We start from the raw sequence: 18,879 nt of genomic DNA on the forward strand, positions 1-18,879 counted from the left end.
CCGACATTAATTGTTTTAGCTCAAGTCTTTCTCCACAACTCCTACCTTTAATAACTGTAAACTGACATAGAAACATGGTTTTTTGTCTACAGAAACTTATATCATTAGTTAAATTATATACAGTTTAGTTATTGTGAGAAAAATAGAATTATTTGATTTAATTAATCAAAAACATGCCAGCGAAAATCTACAGTCTAATAGACAACGCAACATAGATATTAAGTACTTGCTTAGACCCAGGCGAGTCGAACACTCAAACTCAAAGCCTTATTCTTTATCATTGTTATTAACTTTAGCTTTCAATAAGGCTTTTAATATTTTCGGTGAATTATGGTCTAGAAAGCAAGCACTAATCTGATATTGAAATACCAAAACCACTATTACGGTTTATTCACTGATAAACACAACTATTTGATAAAATCAATTCTTAGTGTTGATAAAAGAGTTGTAACACAGGATCACACATAGTAGGTGCAAGAAGTTACTGAAAAAACAAAAGGCTTAAGATTTGAGCTTTCGAATAATTCTTCACAAAAATAAAGTTTCCAGTGTTGTTTATTCAACATCATAATTACCATGATAATAGATCGTGATATAGATACATTTTTAACAAGGTAATATTTGTTTATGGGCATTTTGAAGCTGTCGTCTTTTTGATGTGAATTTTTAATTTAACCTTGTGTTGTTACATATTATCTCAGCAACACAGTGACGCGACAGCATGTCTGCTGATTTACAACACCATAAAACGGATTTCGATACCCGTGGTGGGCAGAGTGAAGACAGCTCACTGTGTAGTTTCTTACTTAAACTACAAATATTGATAGATACGTTTTATTATTTTATTTTTAATGTAGCTAATATGAATATACTTACGTATCACAGTTTCAAAAATAGTTGAAAAACAATATATATTATATAAAATCCGATAAAGAGAACTATTTTTAAAAATAATTTATGGCTGTAATAAAGATTTTTTTTTTTCATTTTCATCAAATATCTGATCTTAGTTGAGACACCGTTATTCAAATTATTATCATTTTGAAGTTTAAGAAAAATTTAGTTACATGAAAGGACACGATTTTACAGCTTAGAGTGTTTATTTTTTCAATGCATGGTAATTTTAATATTTCATTAAAGAGAAAATAAAATATGCTAAATAAAATTATTTTTATTTCCGTATAACAACTGTGCATTAATTTAATTTTTTACGAAAAATGATCATCAGTTGTCTAGATCAAGACAGGTTGTAATTATTGGAAGGTATATTTCGTATCAGGTAACGTTAGGTAAGTTTTTCCTTAGTTGTTTAGGTCAAGACATGGTGTACTTATTGGAAGGTAATTTTGCTGTTAGGTAACTTTAGACAAGTCTTTTTTTAATTGTCTAGGTTACGACTCTGATGTCTGTGATCAGTAATTAATTTTCCTATTAAGTAGCTTTAAATAACTCTTGCCATAAGCTGCCTTTCTGCATTGTGAATTACTGTCTTTTTGTTTTGTGTTCTGTATTTGTTTAAAGAAATTATGTGCTTTGTTAACACTATTCTTGTTAATGCATTATATTAATGGCATCAAGATAGAAGCTGGTGTTCTCGCGCTTCACTTAACACGAACAAATACACAATATGAGTGTGTTCCTTCGACATTAATTATCTGTTATTCTTGTGTTTCAGGGTGCAGGGTAAAAAATATCAATAATTTAATAATAGTGCAGGGAGTAATAATACAGACTTCAAGTTAATTATCACACAGATTAATTATTTTATTACTTCACCTGCTGTTTCCCCTCAGAGTAACTTTATGACAAAAGGTTACGACTTCCCAGTTCTTCATTTATCAGATGACAAGAGAGAAAAATAAAATCAAGGTGGTGTTTTGGAAACTTCGATTGTTTTGTGTCTCGAATGATTTGCTCATTGCACAAGTTAAGCCTCACAGGACGTTGTTTATTGTAAGAGATGAATATATTGTTGCTGTTAAACTAAACCTCGGTCATTATTTGTGTATATATGTAAATATCAGTAGCTTGTTACACCTAAGTTTTCTGTAAAGTGTTAAATAGATGTACCTTAGTTTAGAAATAAAAACAGATTTAACCAACGTATAGTTGTGGATTTGTTTTTTTTATTAACGTTGTTAGCAGAAGTTCCCATGAACAGGAAATGTATTGTTCTAAATAGACCAATTTTACTGTTATCGTTCAAGCAAAAAATTTCTCTTCAATAAAGTACGTTTCTATAGCAAAATGTTATCAGTTAACATGAGACTTTTATTCGTGACAGTTGTATTGATTGTACACTAGGGTGAACTTTGAATTAAACAAATAACATTTAAAGCAAATAGTTCCTATCAGGAGATTGTGAAAATTCTGAAACCGATGATTTATCTTGTTTCCAAAATAAAAATATGTTAACATCTTGTAAATGTTAAGTAAAACGTGTTTTTTTTTCTTTGAAAATAATTATTTTATTTTTCATTTCCAACTTCAGTTACTTGAATAGGGTTTAACATGTCATATTTTTCTTGCACAGCTTACTTAAATTAACAGAAAAAAGTGTCAACAGGTATTTTTTATTTATTTTCAAATGCATAAGTGTTTTCAACAAAGCCGTTATCCAGTCTGAGAAACGCTTTTAACACCAACATTTATTGTTTTTTTTAATATTCACCTTTTATAATTTCAAAATGTTTCTTTGTTTCTGTTTTTTTTTGGGTTTTTTTTTTCCAACTCGAAATAACAGAAATCAAACTTTTGGGTCATTTAATTTTATTAAATCTCTGAAGCAAAAGGTATGCACGATATTATGGCGACTTTATAGCGAACTAGGCGGATTTTTTTCAAACTAATGTTTCAGTTTTTGTTTTTTTTTTGGAATTTTGCATAAAGCTACTCGAGGGCTATCTGTGCTAGCCGTCCCTAATTTAGCATTGTAAGACTAGAGGGAAGGCAGCTAGTCATCACCACCCACCGCCAACTCTTCGGCTACTATTTTACTAACGAATAGTAGGATTGACCGTAATATTATAACGCCTCCACGGCTAAAAGGGCAAAACTTTGAGCAATTATTCATGATGACGAGAAATCCACTTGAAATAATTTATTCTAAAGACAGCTTGTATGGGTATTAAAACTTTAATTAAAATAAAGTACTGTACAACGTTTCGACCTTCTTTTAATACCCATACCTGTGCAATTACTTGGTTCATTGACAAAAAAGACAGCTTTCTATTTTCCTTGCAAGAAAGAAGGTTAAGTGCCAAATAACAAATATAGTGGTTCTGGACACAGTTAGCAAGAAGCAGAGATAGAGAGTATTTACTTGAACAACTTTCTACATTTAAAGTGAACTAAATGAAAATGTATAAATGTATATATAAAAAAAATAACTAAGAGAGTAGAAAACACATGATACTATCCTGTACCACGTGGGTGACAATTTTTTGCATTTTATTTCAGTCATTCATAAACAACATGTGATAACTGTAGGTTTTAGGTAGGCTATAAAACTAAATAATTTACTTTTATATTTTCCTACTATAAAGATAATAAAACTGTTTTAGAAATTTAAATGGACTGGCTTTGTGAGTAATGAAAAGTGTGAAAATCACGTACCTTGCGAGTGCATCATAAATGAGGAATTCTGGATAAAGAAAACATTCTGATGTAATCCCTTGGACAATATCTAATAACGTATCTTTATAGGACTTATTTTTAAATTTTTATTAATGTTGGTTAGAGATTAGTGTTTAGTTCAATGTCTAAAATGCAGTTTTAAAGTTTAGAAAGTAACTGGTCAATAAACAAATACAAGGTACGTTAGGTTTGTTCTTGATTAATTCTGGGAAAAGGTAATAGTGAGTTATTGAGTTTGTTAACAAGTTAATCAGTAAGTTTAGTCTTCTTACAAGTATTGAAATTGTGCTTCAATGAAAGCATCTGAGATATGAGAAATCGTCACATATACAAAAGAGTTTAGCAGGTAAGTAACATTGTTTTATTAGCATCTGCTGTGAGTTAGGGCTATCAGTAAGTATTGGTAAAGTCAATGAAATAAAATGCATTCATTTGCCTTTTTCATTTTTCTTTAACTGAATAACCCAAGAGAACTTACCTATCACTAGAAGTTGTTGCAACACTGGTGTCAAAAGCAATACACTTTTACTAAGATGATGATTGCTTGAAACGAGATCGAAACTGATTGGATGATACGAAACGGTGGAATTATAACAAAAATGAAAGAGGCAAGAATTGAAAGGAACAAGAAAAAGTATAAGAAAATGTAAATAAGATCAAGAGAGAAAAGACAGAAGATTAAAATAAGATAAAAAAAGAGTAGCGAATTTGATGGAGAAATTTTTAAAAAATGTGAAATAACAGATTCGTTGTCACATAACCAATTCATAGTTGCCATAGGGTTTGTGAATTAGGCTAACAACACGTTTCTTTAATAGGGGCGGTTCAATTGGTGATGGTACATGAAGTCACAGTTAAACAAGGCGGTTCAATTGGTGATGGTACATGAAGTCACAGATAAACAGGGCGGTTCAATTCGTGATGGTACATGAAGTCACAGATAAACAGGGCGGTTCAATTCGTGATGGTACATGAAGTCACAGATAAACAGATAAAGATGATACTCACATTCACGAATAGAAGTTTGTTTTGTCTTTTTTAATTTCGCGCGAAGCTACACGAAAGCTATCTGCACTAGCTGTCTCTAATTCAGCAGTGTAAGATAGAGGGAAGGCAGCTAGTCATCACCATCCACTGCCAACTCTTGGGCTACTTTTTTACCAACGAATAGTGGGATTGACTGTCACATTATAACGCCCCCACGGCTGAAAGGACGAGCATGTTTGATGTGAAGTGGTTCGAATCCGTGACCCTTGGATTATGAGTCGAGTGCCTTAACCACCTGGCCATTCCGGGCACTCACGAATAAGGAAATTAAAACATTAACAATCTCAACAGAATGTTTAGAAAACTTCAGACGATTCATTAGCCAACCGTTAATCCAGAATAAAAGAAATAAATTGCCCCCCAGTGACTCAGCGGTATGTCTACGGACTTACAACGCTAAAATCCGGGTTTCGATACCCGTGGTGGGCAGAACACAGATAGCCCATTGTGTAGCTTTGTGCTTAACTCAAAAACAAACTTTTAACGTCACTGATTGTTTTGGTATCTTTTCAAAAACAACAACAACAAAGAAATAAACTACAGGACAGGTAGTGTTTCCACCTCAACTTATGAATGACAGGAGAACAGCAGGCAATAGCTTTTAGGAAATATAGACTGTTTTAAAGATATGAGAGGAAAAGAAAATTGTTATTAGTGTGGAAACCATGGACAAGTCATCTGAGATTGTGATCAACCGATCTTCTTGATGACGAGAAACTCACTTGAAATAAAAATGTGTCTTAGAACGACTGGTATGGGTATTAACACTTTTATTGATAAGGAGAGAACAACGTTTCGACCTTCCTAGGCCATTTTCAAGTTAAGAAAGAGAGAAGTGACCATTACCAAACACGTCTTAGGGACGAGAGTATAAACGGATACGGAATCTCTTACAATAAGCCAAGGAGATGACGTCCTGAGTATGAGAATACTCCATATGTTTCATTTCAAATGAGGAGTGCATTATTTAAAGAAGCCATTTCAGGAATTAGTGGATTCATTAAGAGAAAACGCTACATGTTGATTGATAATGAACCAGTTAGATGAATTTCTATCACCAGCAAATTATCATAAAGTTCAACAAGAGCTTCCCTCTTGGAAATTACTATCATTATGTGAGTTGTCTTTATATATATTGTCTTTCAATATATTATATTGAAAGGGTAAATAACATAAATGAAGAGTATACATTGAAATTAAATGTCATGATAAAGCAGAGACGTGAGATTATTTTTATTTAATTTTTTACAGTATACACCCAGGACATTTTTATGCAGTGCACAATAAGTACATTACCATTTCTGAAATTCCAAAAAAGACAAGGGTGAAGGCACAAGAGAACGAATTTAAAGTACAACAAAACAAAATCAAGAAAGATGGGTAATCCTGATCAAATGTCATCCATTATGATTGTTTGTGGAGGTATGTCAGCATGAAGATCGCAAATGAATAGCTCTAGATTACTATATAGATCACTTCCACAGTGTTATCAATGTTGAAGCTACTAGTGAGTTCAATCGACCACTTATTTGAAAAGAACTTCTCAAATGACAGGCGATAATACAGAACTAGCCACAGAAAAGGGTGTGTTTAGGTTTACATTTTTGCAAAGCCACGTAGAGTTACTTGGTGGACTCAACAGGTACGGAGGACCCACAGAACAGAAAACTACCAGAAAAGATTTGGTAAGTGAACAGTTTAGGGATATGCAAGAGTAAAAAAAAAAAAAAAAAAACTCTGTTTTTGTTAATCAAAATTCTGATTGCTGCTTTATATATCTTTAATTAACGATTTCATTATCTATATTTGTAATTAGTATAATTATTAATTTTCAATCCGGGAGGGCAGTGTTTTTTAAAAATTTAGATTTTGTGCATTATTATTCACTATAAGAATGTTTGACATCGCAAAAGAAACGTGTAGCTAGCTTTTAGGATTTTCTTTAAAGTTTAAGAAGCGATATAAAAGTGCATATTATTTTATAATACTTACGATTGATTTAGTTTATCCGTTCTAGTGGATGATTGACCATTGATTTACTGTGAGATTTTAGTAAATTAGTTCAGCTTTGTAAATATATTAAGTTTCTGTTTTGACTAAAAAAAGAAGTAAGCAGCTAAGTAAAACTGAAAATATAAAATATGTAGTCGAAAAATTAAAACATTTCTTACCACCTAAATTGGACTTCGTGTTCTTCGTTTTACCTAGTAATCCAAAAGAACCATAGTAACGATAGTGACAACTCTATACTTGAAATTGAATATTATATTGTGCAGTAAAATATATGATAAATGTGAATAGCAGTTTTTAAACTCTTAAAACTGGAATATAATTTCAATAAATGATATATATTTTTAAATGGAAATACCCCAAAAGCTAATTCAACCTTTAAAACTATTGGTGCATTCGTTTATCAACACGAATCTAAGGATAAATTAAACTCTATGATGCGACTTGGTGTGGTAATTATTATAGATCAGCATTTAATAAAGCAAAAAAGGCAAATTTCAGTAATTATTCAAACTATCATATCAGTTTTCATGTATACATTATATGTGTACCCATCAAATCAATGTTTTATATTCGTATTATTGTCCATGCATGCAGCCAAAATATTAGAACGTATAGAGGGCGTTTAAGTTAAATCGTGTGTGTGTGAACACTGATGTGGTTAGTTTAGGATATATGTGTGATTCTAAGTTAGTACAAACGTCGTAGTGAAAGTCTTGTCTTCGAACCAATTATTTAGTATATTTCGTAAAATAGTGAACCCACACTTCTAGTCTACGACTCACAGTTCTTGAAATGGCCTCGTTGATAAAGAATCAAATATTAAAACATCTTTCAAAGTAGGTGTTTGTGAAACTTAAGCGACTAATGTATTAAGTTATGGCAATCTTGTGTTTTTTCGGTTTATTTCACTATTTCTCAATGTTAGTGATGGGCCAGTCCAATAGAGGCTAAATTCCTCAAACTTAAGAGTATGTTCGACAGCAAACCTTGAAAATAAAATAAAACGACCCAAATTTCATAAATTGAGCATTCACCTTTATTATCAAAACATTAATGTTTTAATGCTTTGCAATATAAATTATATAATTCTTAGTTCTAACTCAATTTAACACCATTATTTCTAGTCATTCCCTTGACTTAAATATTGATACTATTGTAACAATTGGCTTGCAGTTTCGTGCTTTGGCTATACTCAAGGTGTGCATTGATTAGTGGGTGCAGTAATAAATTTTCTTTTACTGTTAGTTTACTGTAAAGTCTAAGTTTTGTACCTTGAATTTTGAATATGAGAAAGAAAGATTAGTTTTATCTAATGAAGTAAAATATTTTTAAATGTTGTTTTTTGTTGAATAAAACATTTATGTGATAAACTAATAATGTTAAAAAAGTAAAACCTGCAAATCAATTGTGTATATTTTCATTGATTACCTTTGCCCCCTGCTGGTCCAGTGCTGTAAGTCTACAGATTTACAACACTAAAATCAGGGGTTTGATTCCTCTCAGTGGACTTGGCAGATAGCCCTATGTGGCTTTGCTATAAGAAAACACATACATAAACACTATATTTGCTCTATAAAAGTGTTTTAATGTAATTCAGTGTAGTCTTGATATGAAAACATAGATTTTGTTTCAAAGACTTTTTGGACCAATAAAGGTACTATAAGTTTTGATTTGGTTTTTATGTGTACTTTTAATTTTCAAATCAAATACTCTTTGTAATTATCTCATCCTTAAGACATTAAGTATAATTTATGTTGAGCTTACGAACGTCAAAAACACTTTTTGAAGTTTATTCATAATTAAAATAAACTTTTGTTTTTTATCAGATGCTATGAACATGGGTTATTTATACTTGCATAAATCTTTTACTGTATTCACTAAATAAATATTGCTATAAATATATCAAAAATCACTCCACAAATTTAAACATACTGTAACTATATATAGTGTAGTATAATTAAATTTTTATTATGGCTATCTGTTATTTTCATAGAAATATACATCTGTGATAATGATTCCTTTCACTTTCTTTTGTTTATTTTTAAATATGCAAATATTTGCCATTGGTTTTGCATATAACAATCAAACTGTTTTTATTTTCACCTTAATTTTCAAACTAAGGAAGTAGATAATGCATACATTTGTTTTAGCAATAAGTTTTAACTATGTAACAGCCAATTCCCTGAGAATAAGTATAATGAGAGAATATTCCAAAACTTCTCTAAGTTCACAGTAATAAGATAAACATGCATGCCTACAAAAACCTTTTACACCCATTTACATGTATTTTCTAAGTTCACAGTAGTAAGATAAACATGCATGCTCACAGAAACCTTTTACACCCATTTACATGTATTTGAGAAATAATTTTCCCATAGATATCTGTTTCCAAAGTTTGTAAACTTGGTTTGAGACCATTTTTTAATTCTGTGTCATTAATTCAGTCAGTGAAGCAAATTTAAGCCTTCTACCACCATTACTCTTGCAGTTTTAAGCAGCCAAAGTTGCCCGATAATGAATCTGCCAAAAGTAAAAAAAACTTAACTACATTTTACAGGGCTGTATATCAGGAACTATTAGAGATATTGTTATAATCTTTGGCAGTTTTTCATTATATGGGTAGATGAGCACGTGTGAATTTTTTCAAGGCATTCTGTGGGGTCACCTGTAGCTCCCTGGATGATTTGACATGGAATGGCCCCCGAGTGAGAAAGCATTTGAAGGTCCATGTGGCTTCCATTGTTCTCCGTATATTAGAATATCAAACATGTTCCTATTAAAGTTAAGAGTGGATATGAAAAGCAAACAAACTTAAAATATTAAACTCAAAGTCTTATAATTTACTTAAATAAACTGCAGAAATCTAATTACGTATGATATTCAATGTTAAAAAAATCTGACGTATGAAACTTTGTAGAATGGACAGCAACTGCAACAGCAACTGATGTATGATTTACCTTGGACAAAATAAGTATAGCTGAACTTGACCTTTGTTTTTTTAAGTGTGAATTTTTAGATTTCCTTTAAAATGAGTAAATAGGAATTATGTATTAATCCTCTTTTATCAAAGAAAAAGCTTTTCCTATTGAAGTAACTCCTTAGTGCTTTAGAAAAGTTGAAAGTGGATAGAAAATAGGCTTAGCTGTAGTGAGCAAAAGGTGGTTATAATCTTAACTGCACATTTTTCTGATTGGAAGGATTTGTGAAAGTTCTATTCTGGAACCTTCTATGCTTCTGTTTAGATGGTTACTTGGACAGTATCATTTATAAATGTGCTTGTGATATAAAATTGATTTTTATGAAAAATGTTTCTAGTAAGCAACAGGATTGGAATATTTTTAGTAAGTAGAAAAATAAGTGTGCAATTATTTCTGTTATCAAAAAATATAAAATATTTCATTTGGAGTACTTTACATACAAGAATAACTAAATTCTGTGGGTATTTAATAGTTATTTAAGTGTAAAGTATTAATAAGCGTATATAACCTTTGTGTGATTAACAGTTTTGAAGAAAGAGGGAAGGTAGAGTATGGAAATATGCAATAGAGAATATAGAGATTATTGTACCCTCACAGAAAAAAAGGTGAAGTGTTAGAGTGCTGTATGAATACATGAAAATCAGATGTGAAATGGAATGTAGCCAATATTATTTACATTTTGGCAGAAGAATTGTGTCGGTATAAATGGATTTATTTGTGGTGCCTGATATTTTTTAGATAAATTTGTGTATTAAGACAAGTGATAGTAACATTGGTATAGTTTATATTAAAGACATGCCTGATTGATGTTATAATAAAATATCATAATTTGTGTATTAAGACAAGTGATAGTAACATTGGTATAGTTTATATTAAAGGCTTGCCTGATTGATGTTATGATAAAATATATTATCATAATTTGTGTATTAAGACAAGTAATAGTAACATTGGTATAGTTTATATTAAAGGCTTGCCTGATTGATGTTATAATAAAATATCATAATTTGTGTATTAAGACAAGTGATAGTAACATTGGTATAGTTTATATTAAAGGATTGCCTGATTGATGTTGTAATAAAATATCATAATTTGTGTATTAAGACAAGTGATAGTAACATTGGTATAGTTTATATTAAAGGCTTGCCTGATTGATGTTATGATAAAATATATTATCATAATTTGTGTATTAAGACAAGTAATAGTAACATTGGTATAGTTTATATTAAAGGCTTGCCTGATTGATGTTATAATAAAATATCATAATTTGTGTATTAAGACAAGTGATAGTAACATTGATACAGCTTATATTTAAGGCTTGCCTGATTGATGTTATAATAAAATATCATAATTTGTGTATTAAGACAAGTGATAGTAACATTGGTATAGTTTATATTAAAGGCTTGCCTGATTGATGTTATAATAAAATATATTATCATAATTTGTGTATTAAGACAAGTAATAGTAACATTGGTATAGTTTATATTAAAGGATTGCCTGATTGATGTTGTAATAAAATATCATAATTTGTGTATTAAGACAAGTGATAGTAACATTGGTATAGTTTATATTAAAGACTTGCCTGATTGATGTTATAATAAAATATCATAATTTGTGTATTAAGACAGTGATAGTAACATTGGTATAGTTTATATTAAAGGCTTGCCTGATTGATGTTATGATAAAATATATATCATAATTTGTGTATTAAGACAAGTGATAGTAACATTGATACAGCTTATATTTAAGGCTTGCCTGATTGATGTTATAATAAAATATCATAATTTGTGTATTAAGACAAGTGATAGTAACATTGGTATAGTTTATATTAAAGGCTTGCCTGATTGATGTTATAATAAAATATATTATCATAATTTGTGTATTAAGACAAGTAATAGTAACATTGGTATAGTTTATATTAAAGGCTTGCCTGATTGATGTTGTAATAAAATATCATAATTTGTGTATTAAGACAAGTGATAGTAACATTGGTATAGTTTATATTAAAGACTTGCCTGATTGATGTTATAATAAAATATCATAATTTGTGTATTAAGACAAGTGATAGTAACATTGGTATAGTTTATATTAAAGGCTTGCCTGATTGATGTTATGATAAAATATATTATCATAATTTGTGTATTAAGACAAGTAATAGTAACATTGGTATAGTTTATATTAAAGGCTTGCCTGATTGATGTTATAATAAAATATCATAATTTGTGTATTAAGACAAGTGATAGTAACATTGGTATAGTTTATATTAAAGACTTGCCTGATTGATGTTATAATAAAATATCATAATTTGTGTATTAAGACAAGTGATAGTAACATTGGTATAGTTTATATTAAAGGCTTGCCTGATTGATGTTATGATAAAATATATTATCATAATTTGTGTATTAAGACAAGTGATAGTAACATTGGTATAGTTTATATTAAAGGCTTGCCTGATTGATGTTATAATAAAATATATTATCATAATTTGTGTATTAAGACAAGTAATAGTAACATTGGTATAGTTTATATTAAAGGCTTGCCTGATTGATGTTATAATAAAATATATTATCATAATTTCCTTCAATATGTTTGTACTGCTCTGCTAGTTTTGAATGTTTAAATGCTTTTTGTCCAGAACTAAAGAAAAACTAAAATGTACTGTAACAAACAATAATGTAGTTTTAATTCATTGAGACATTTTATTATTGTGTTGTGTGTCTAACATCATGTGATTTATGACCATTAGCCAGTAGCTTTAGTGTAGATTTACAACTTGTATAGGAAGAAAAGCTAGTTGACTACAGACATGCTAGAAATATTAAAGTTAAAACAGCTTCCTTTAGTCTTAGTTATTCATTGCTGTTATTTTATTGTGAGTGCTGAAAATTAAGTCTAATGTATTGTGGGAATTATTATCCTTACACTACTTTGAGTTTGTGTAATAACATTGTATGCATATGTCCATGATCCTTGATATGCTTGTACTGTATGAAAGGATAACTTCTTCAAATTACTTCAAAACTGTGATAAAGATTTACTGTATAGTACTATTTAAATGTTGGAAAATATCTATATACTACCTTGTATGTGAGACTGGTCATCTCAGCTTTTCTTTTCCTTACCTTAAATATTCAATCCTTTAAAAAATTTGGAAACTTGTAATTCTGTAATGTACATGTTGTAGTGAGTGAATCTTTTTACATAAATGTAATGTACATGTTGTAGTGAGTGAATCTTTTTACGTCAGTGTAATGTACATGTTGTAGTGAGTGAATCTTTTTACATAAATGTAATGTGCATGTTGTAGTGAGTGAATCTTTTTACATAAATGTAATGTGCATGTTGTAGTGAGTGAATCATCTTTTTACATTAGTGTAATGTACATGTTGTAGTGAGTGAATCTTTTTACATAAATGTAATGTGCATGTTGTAGTGAGTGAATCTTTTTACATAAATGTAATGTGCATGTTGTAGTGAGTGAATCTTTTTACATCAGTGTAATGTACATGTTGTAGTGAGTGAATCTTTTTACATAAATGTAATGTGCATGTTGTAGGAGATAGTTACTAGCATGATTGTTGGTTTGAAACACTTTCAAGAGTTACATGAAGATACTTAAAACTTGCATTTTTATGTAATTTTTGAGAATTAGAAACAAATCTTTCTGTTTGATTTTCTTATGGATTTGAATCAGCTGTATATGTAGAGGTTGTTTGAGGGGTGAATATGAGGGCTGAAATGGAATTATCAGTAATGTGTATGACAAATAAATATATACATATAAGTTTGGAACTGAGAACCAAATTCATTATTAAGAACATTATAACTTTTGTAAGAACCCTAGACTTCTAAATGTTTCATCTGATGATTTAGATTAATTTAATCAAGACTTATGTAGGTTTAGGTGCTGGAAGTACATTAACACTAAGCATTAATTGTTAACTAATTAAATTGTAACATAAGTTAATCCTATATGCTGAACTGACTATAATACATAATGTTAAGTCAGTGTACAAAAAAAATGAAACTCAGTGGTGATTGAATTGCTTTAATACTTGTATCCTATTAATAATACTTCAGCTGCGAATGTCAAGTTTCATGTATTTTGAGTCATTTCTTTGTTTATTTTTCTGTTCTTAGTCTCATGAATCTGACACTTTAAAATTGTGATCTATTGTGGTAGATTTCTAACTGGTTCATGTCATAAGGGGACAAGAACTTTGAACTTTCCTGATTAAACAAATTATGATTACAAAAAAAAATTGAAACAGTCTTTAAAAGGTTTTATGTAGTTAGACCTCAAAACCAAATAAATACTTATAATCATAACTAAGTTTGAATTTTTCCAGACATTCTTCCTCAATATTTGTACATCATCTATGTGCTTATAAATGTATAAAACAATTTTAAGAAATAGGTGTGTTGTGCATCACTTAATTTGAAAATCCATTTTATATGGGTGAGGGTATTGATGGGTTTGGAAACTTTCTGATTTTTCTCATGTTTTTAAGTCTTGTAGAGAAGCTAGAATTTTTGTGATTTTGTTTGAGGATATTGAAAGTTCACAACATTTGTTCATTACTTTTAACTCAATTTATGTAACTTCTGAAACTTATGATCAGTATAATAAGCTATGTACATATTTCAAAGAAACATATTTGTGTGTCTGTGTGTGTATTTTCATTAAAATCAAATATGCATCAAATAATGCATTTATATAGATTAAGGCATTGTATGTTGCAGAATTACTGTTCTTCTAATATTTAATTCTCCATAAACATGTAGATTTGCAAAGAATCTGTCTCCAGATAAATTACATGTCAGTACACTAAAAGGTCATGGTGAACTTCAAAACTTGGAGTTGAATGAGGCAGTGTTGATGGACTTGTTGGAACTCCCTTCATGGCTCCGCCTTACACGAGCAGTATGTAACTATGTCACTGTTCAGGTATGTTTGCTCTAGCTGTTTATATCTAATTCACAAGTGATCTTCACAACACAGTACCTTAGTTGTTGTATAAATAGTATTTAAAGAGGTTAATTAGTTAACATCAATAATGAAATGTTTACTTTTTCGTAGTCAAGCTGTTTACATAGAAATTTTAACTTGGATATTTATGGTTGGAAGATATTTTTTCAGAGGTGGATTTGTGATTAGAAGACTTGTGAAAGTTAAATTATAATGTCAAGTTTTTTGGTAGCCCATCCTGATAGCATGTAATTGTTGACGAACGATTTTTAAATGGAAGTTTCCAACTATGGTAGTGACTTTCTACTTAGAAATAAGTGGGACAGAAAATGTGCAAAACAACAAAAAATGAAAGAGATTGGAAACAAAGGAATAAACTAAGATTTTAAAATTGAGAACTAATAATTTTAAAGATGAAAAAATTTAAAACAACAATGGGAACCATGAAGCATACAAAAATAATGAACAAACAAAAATCACTTAGTTAGAGGTAAGTTAAAAATGAGTGTACAAAATAGATGTTCCTAACAAATGTAAATGATTCTTATATAAATGTTTGTCAACTGATGCAGAGTAGGTGGTGGGTGGTATTAACTGGCTGCTTTCTCTCTGGTCTGTCACTTCAAAATTAGGGACTGCTAGTGCAGATAGCCTTTGAGTAATTTTGTGTGAAATTTAACAAACATTGTTTTTTGTATTGTAATTATTTATGGAAACATGTTTTAATTATAACAAATAAGGGATAGAAAAAGGTTCCTTGTTTGCTATAACATGCTGAAATAAAATAGAATAGGAAGGTATACAGTATTGGACTGAGTGGACCGTGTTAGTGTATCTTTTGCTCAGTTGATACTTAACTTCCATGGAGCATTCTGGTTTATGCCTACAGTGAAATACAGTTGATATGATACTGACTGTGTCTACTAATTAGTCTCTCCTAATGTCCACTAAAACTTCACCCAGATCAATGTGTGTTGACATTTGCTTATAATCATTCAAATCTAGTTTAGGAAGAGATGACTGAAAGACATCTTTTTAAGGAAACATGAGCATTTGTTAAAGATGTCAGCCAATATTCCAACCACCATGATGAAATGTAGGATAATGCCTGAATGAAAGCTCAGCTACAACTGGCTGAGAACATTAACACACAACATAATAATATCAGAGACCTAGTTTCTTATGACCTTCATCTTGGAAAATGAGAGTAGATCGGTACTATAATTTAATGAAAATAAAATTAGAAATTTTTTTTCAGTAGGATCACTCGGGAGATGAATTTGCAGAAGGAGCAATGAAATAACTTTAGGGTTAGGCATCTTTGCAAAGGGTCTGTTGGGTACCAGAAACAAAGCAATTTTTTTCTAAACCTTAACTATAGTACAAAACTAATCCACTCTTACTAGACTGGTGGGAATTTCAGTCTAAATAGCCAACTTTAACAACAAAACTAGCATCAAGCCAGTAAGAATATCAGTTATTCTAGTTATTCAAAATATATTTACACTTGTGTATTTCAAGCAATTTTAATGAAAGTCTTAGTACAGTCCTATTGAATTTTCTCTAGTTTGTTTACAATGTTTATTAAACCTTTGTTTATATTGTTTATCAAACGTTTGTTTACATTGTTTATTAAACCTTTGATTTTTACATTGTTTATCGAATCCTTGTTTTTATCAGTATATAAAATGAAATCTCTCTTTCAGATATACTGGACAAAACTGAAGTCTGTTCCTATCCAGTTGGTAAGAATGTCATTTGCTATGTTCAGCATATGTCACTGCTTGCATGCCTCCATATTTACATACACATACACTTCTCTGAATTATTTTAGTTTCTTTAATACTTAGTTTTTCTAATTATTTTAGTAAGATATTAAAGGTGCATCTTAAATATTTTTAGTTTTTATATGAATAATATGTTTATTGACCTTCAAAGATTTCACATATACAGGTTAATACTGAAGTTGCAAGTAATAATGTTATAGAAATTTCATTGTTTTCATAATTATTTCTCCCAATTGATATTCATTTCATATCATTTCAGATGGTCTGATATATAATTAAAAGATCCAGTTAAAGTATTCATTTATTTTAATTCTTGTTTAAGTCTAGTATGTTGTCCATGTTTTTATATAAATTCATTTTACTTATAATGAAACTTAAATACAATACTTGATGCATAATGTACTTGTGATACACGTGTGCCTCATAATGTAGAGAAACTACTGTAATCAGAAGTCTAAATGAGATGTATACTTTTTGTATCTCAGTATTTAGATGAAGTTTTGGTGGAAATGGAAACTTGTGAAGACTTAAGGCCAGTTACACCTTCTGCCAGTCGCCCAAGTTACAGGTTGATGATTTGTTTTTTTTTTAATAAAGATATGTAACCACAGGTTACTTTCTACCACTTAATAAGCTAGTCATAAATCTTTTTTTCTTATGTTAACTATGAAGACAGCTATAAAGTATAAAGTCAAAAAATATCCCAGTATTTTATAATCTGTGATGACGAGAAAACCAACTTGTAGAGAAAATTATAATGTAAAAACAGCTGGTATGGGTAGAGAAAGCAGGTTCACAAAGATGACTGAGGAAGGTTGCAATGTTATTTGCTCCTCTACATAGTGCTTTTTCTACCCATATCAACTGTTTTTACATATAAAATTTCCAGCATTATATAGTTCACTTTTTAAAATCCAAATTTTTAATATCAAGTCTAAGAAGAAATTTACAATATAAATTTAAAAAAAATAGCTTCACTTCATAGGCTAACTAAAAAGTAAAAATACTCATTACTGGCTGAAAATAAATATACAATAAACAACCAGAAATATCCCATCATACCATAGACCAGCTGTTAATAGTTACTTCTAGTGTCAGATACTGGGGTTAGATTCTAGTAGTAATGATTATCTGGTACAGTCTCAATAATAAACTGATTGAGGTTTGATGGTGTTAGAAATTTACACTATCTTAAATTAAGTTTAATTTAAAAACAATGCATATGTTTTAATATGATGTGATACTTAAGTAAAAGGTTGTGTATTAATATAATATAAAAAATATAGTAAATATAACTTTCAGAGTGTGGAGTATCTTCAAGTTTGAACATCAATATTAATAAGGTATTGTAGTATTAGTGATTGCTGATGGTTTTTAAACGTGAATATTAATCGTTAAATGACAAAATACCTGAATAAGAGTAGTGATAATTCTTACTTCTTATCTTTATATATTTCAGGTTCACAAATACCATTTGATTTGATATATATTTGTTACTTTTCTTTGTTATGGAATGACACATTTACTTCATGGTGAAGCATTAAACTATGTGTGTTGTGCATGGGCTTAGTGTTTCATTTAGTGGAACATGGACCACAGACACTGTAGATTAAAGCTTGTATGAGTAAATTTAAGGAAAATTCTATTTTTGTATATGAGAATTCCACCAAAAATGCATTCAGAAATTCAGTTTTCATTCAGGAGAGCTTGACATGATACAAAGTGTTTTAAAAACAGTTACAGAAATGGTTCATAGTTTTTATTTAGGTAGACTTGACGTGACACAAAGTGTTTTAAAAATAGTCACAGATGTGGTTGACAGTTTTTATTTAGAAAGACTTGATGTGATACAAAGTGTTTTAAAAACAGTCACAGAAATGGTTCATAGTTTTTAGTTAGGAAGACTTGACATGATACAAAGTGTTTTAAAAACAGTCACAGAAGTTGTTTTCAGTTTTTATTTAGGAAGACTTGATGTGATACAAAGTGTTTTAAAAACAGTCACAGAAGTGGTTGACAGTTTTTATTTAGAAAGACTTGACGTGATACAAAGTGTTTTAAAAACAGTCACAGAAATGGTTTGCAGTTTTTATTTAGGAAGACTTGACGTGATACAAAGTGTTTTAAAAACAGTCACTGAAATGGTTCATAGTTTTTATTTAGGAAGACTTGACGTGATACAAAGTGTTTTAAAAACAGTCACTGAAATGGTTCATAGTTTTTATTTAGGAAAATGTGATGTGATACAAATTGTTTTAAAAACAGTCACAGAAATAATTTAGTGTACTTCATTCTCAATCAACATAACCCTAACTGAAGCTACTGCAAATGTCACATGTTCTGGAAAGCGTTCATTGATCCTTGAGTTAGCTGATACACATTTCCTTTGTAGTAACCAATTTTGTTAAAAGAGTGAGAGAAAACAGAGAAATAAATGTAATATCAGTTTATT

The 18,879-nt window shown here is 29.9% G+C and overlaps 1 protein-coding gene across 3 annotated transcripts in view; it reads left to right on the forward strand.

The window, feature by feature from the left end:
* The first annotated feature begins 7,300 nt into the window (after positions 1-7,300).
* Positions 7,301-18,879, forward strand: part of LOC143247259 (bridge-like lipid transfer protein family member 3B) — a 44,422-nt gene continuing 32,843 nt past the window's right edge. For all 3 annotated transcript variants that reach the window (XM_076495002.1, XM_076495004.1, XM_076495003.1), the window contains exons 1-4: positions 7,301-7,532; positions 14,457-14,619; positions 16,347-16,385; positions 16,913-16,995. In XM_076495002.1, coding sequence (XP_076351117.1) covers positions 7,489-7,532; positions 14,457-14,619; positions 16,347-16,385; positions 16,913-16,995 — 329 coding nt within the window. In that variant the 5' untranslated portion in view covers positions 7,301-7,488. The remainder of the gene's footprint in view (positions 7,533-14,456; positions 14,620-16,346; positions 16,386-16,912; positions 16,996-18,879) is intronic.

This window comes from Tachypleus tridentatus, chromosome 3 (assembly GCF_004210375.1).
Source record: "Tachypleus tridentatus isolate NWPU-2018 chromosome 3, ASM421037v1, whole genome shotgun sequence".
NCBI lineage: Eukaryota > Metazoa > Arthropoda > Merostomata > Xiphosura > Limulidae > Tachypleus > Tachypleus tridentatus.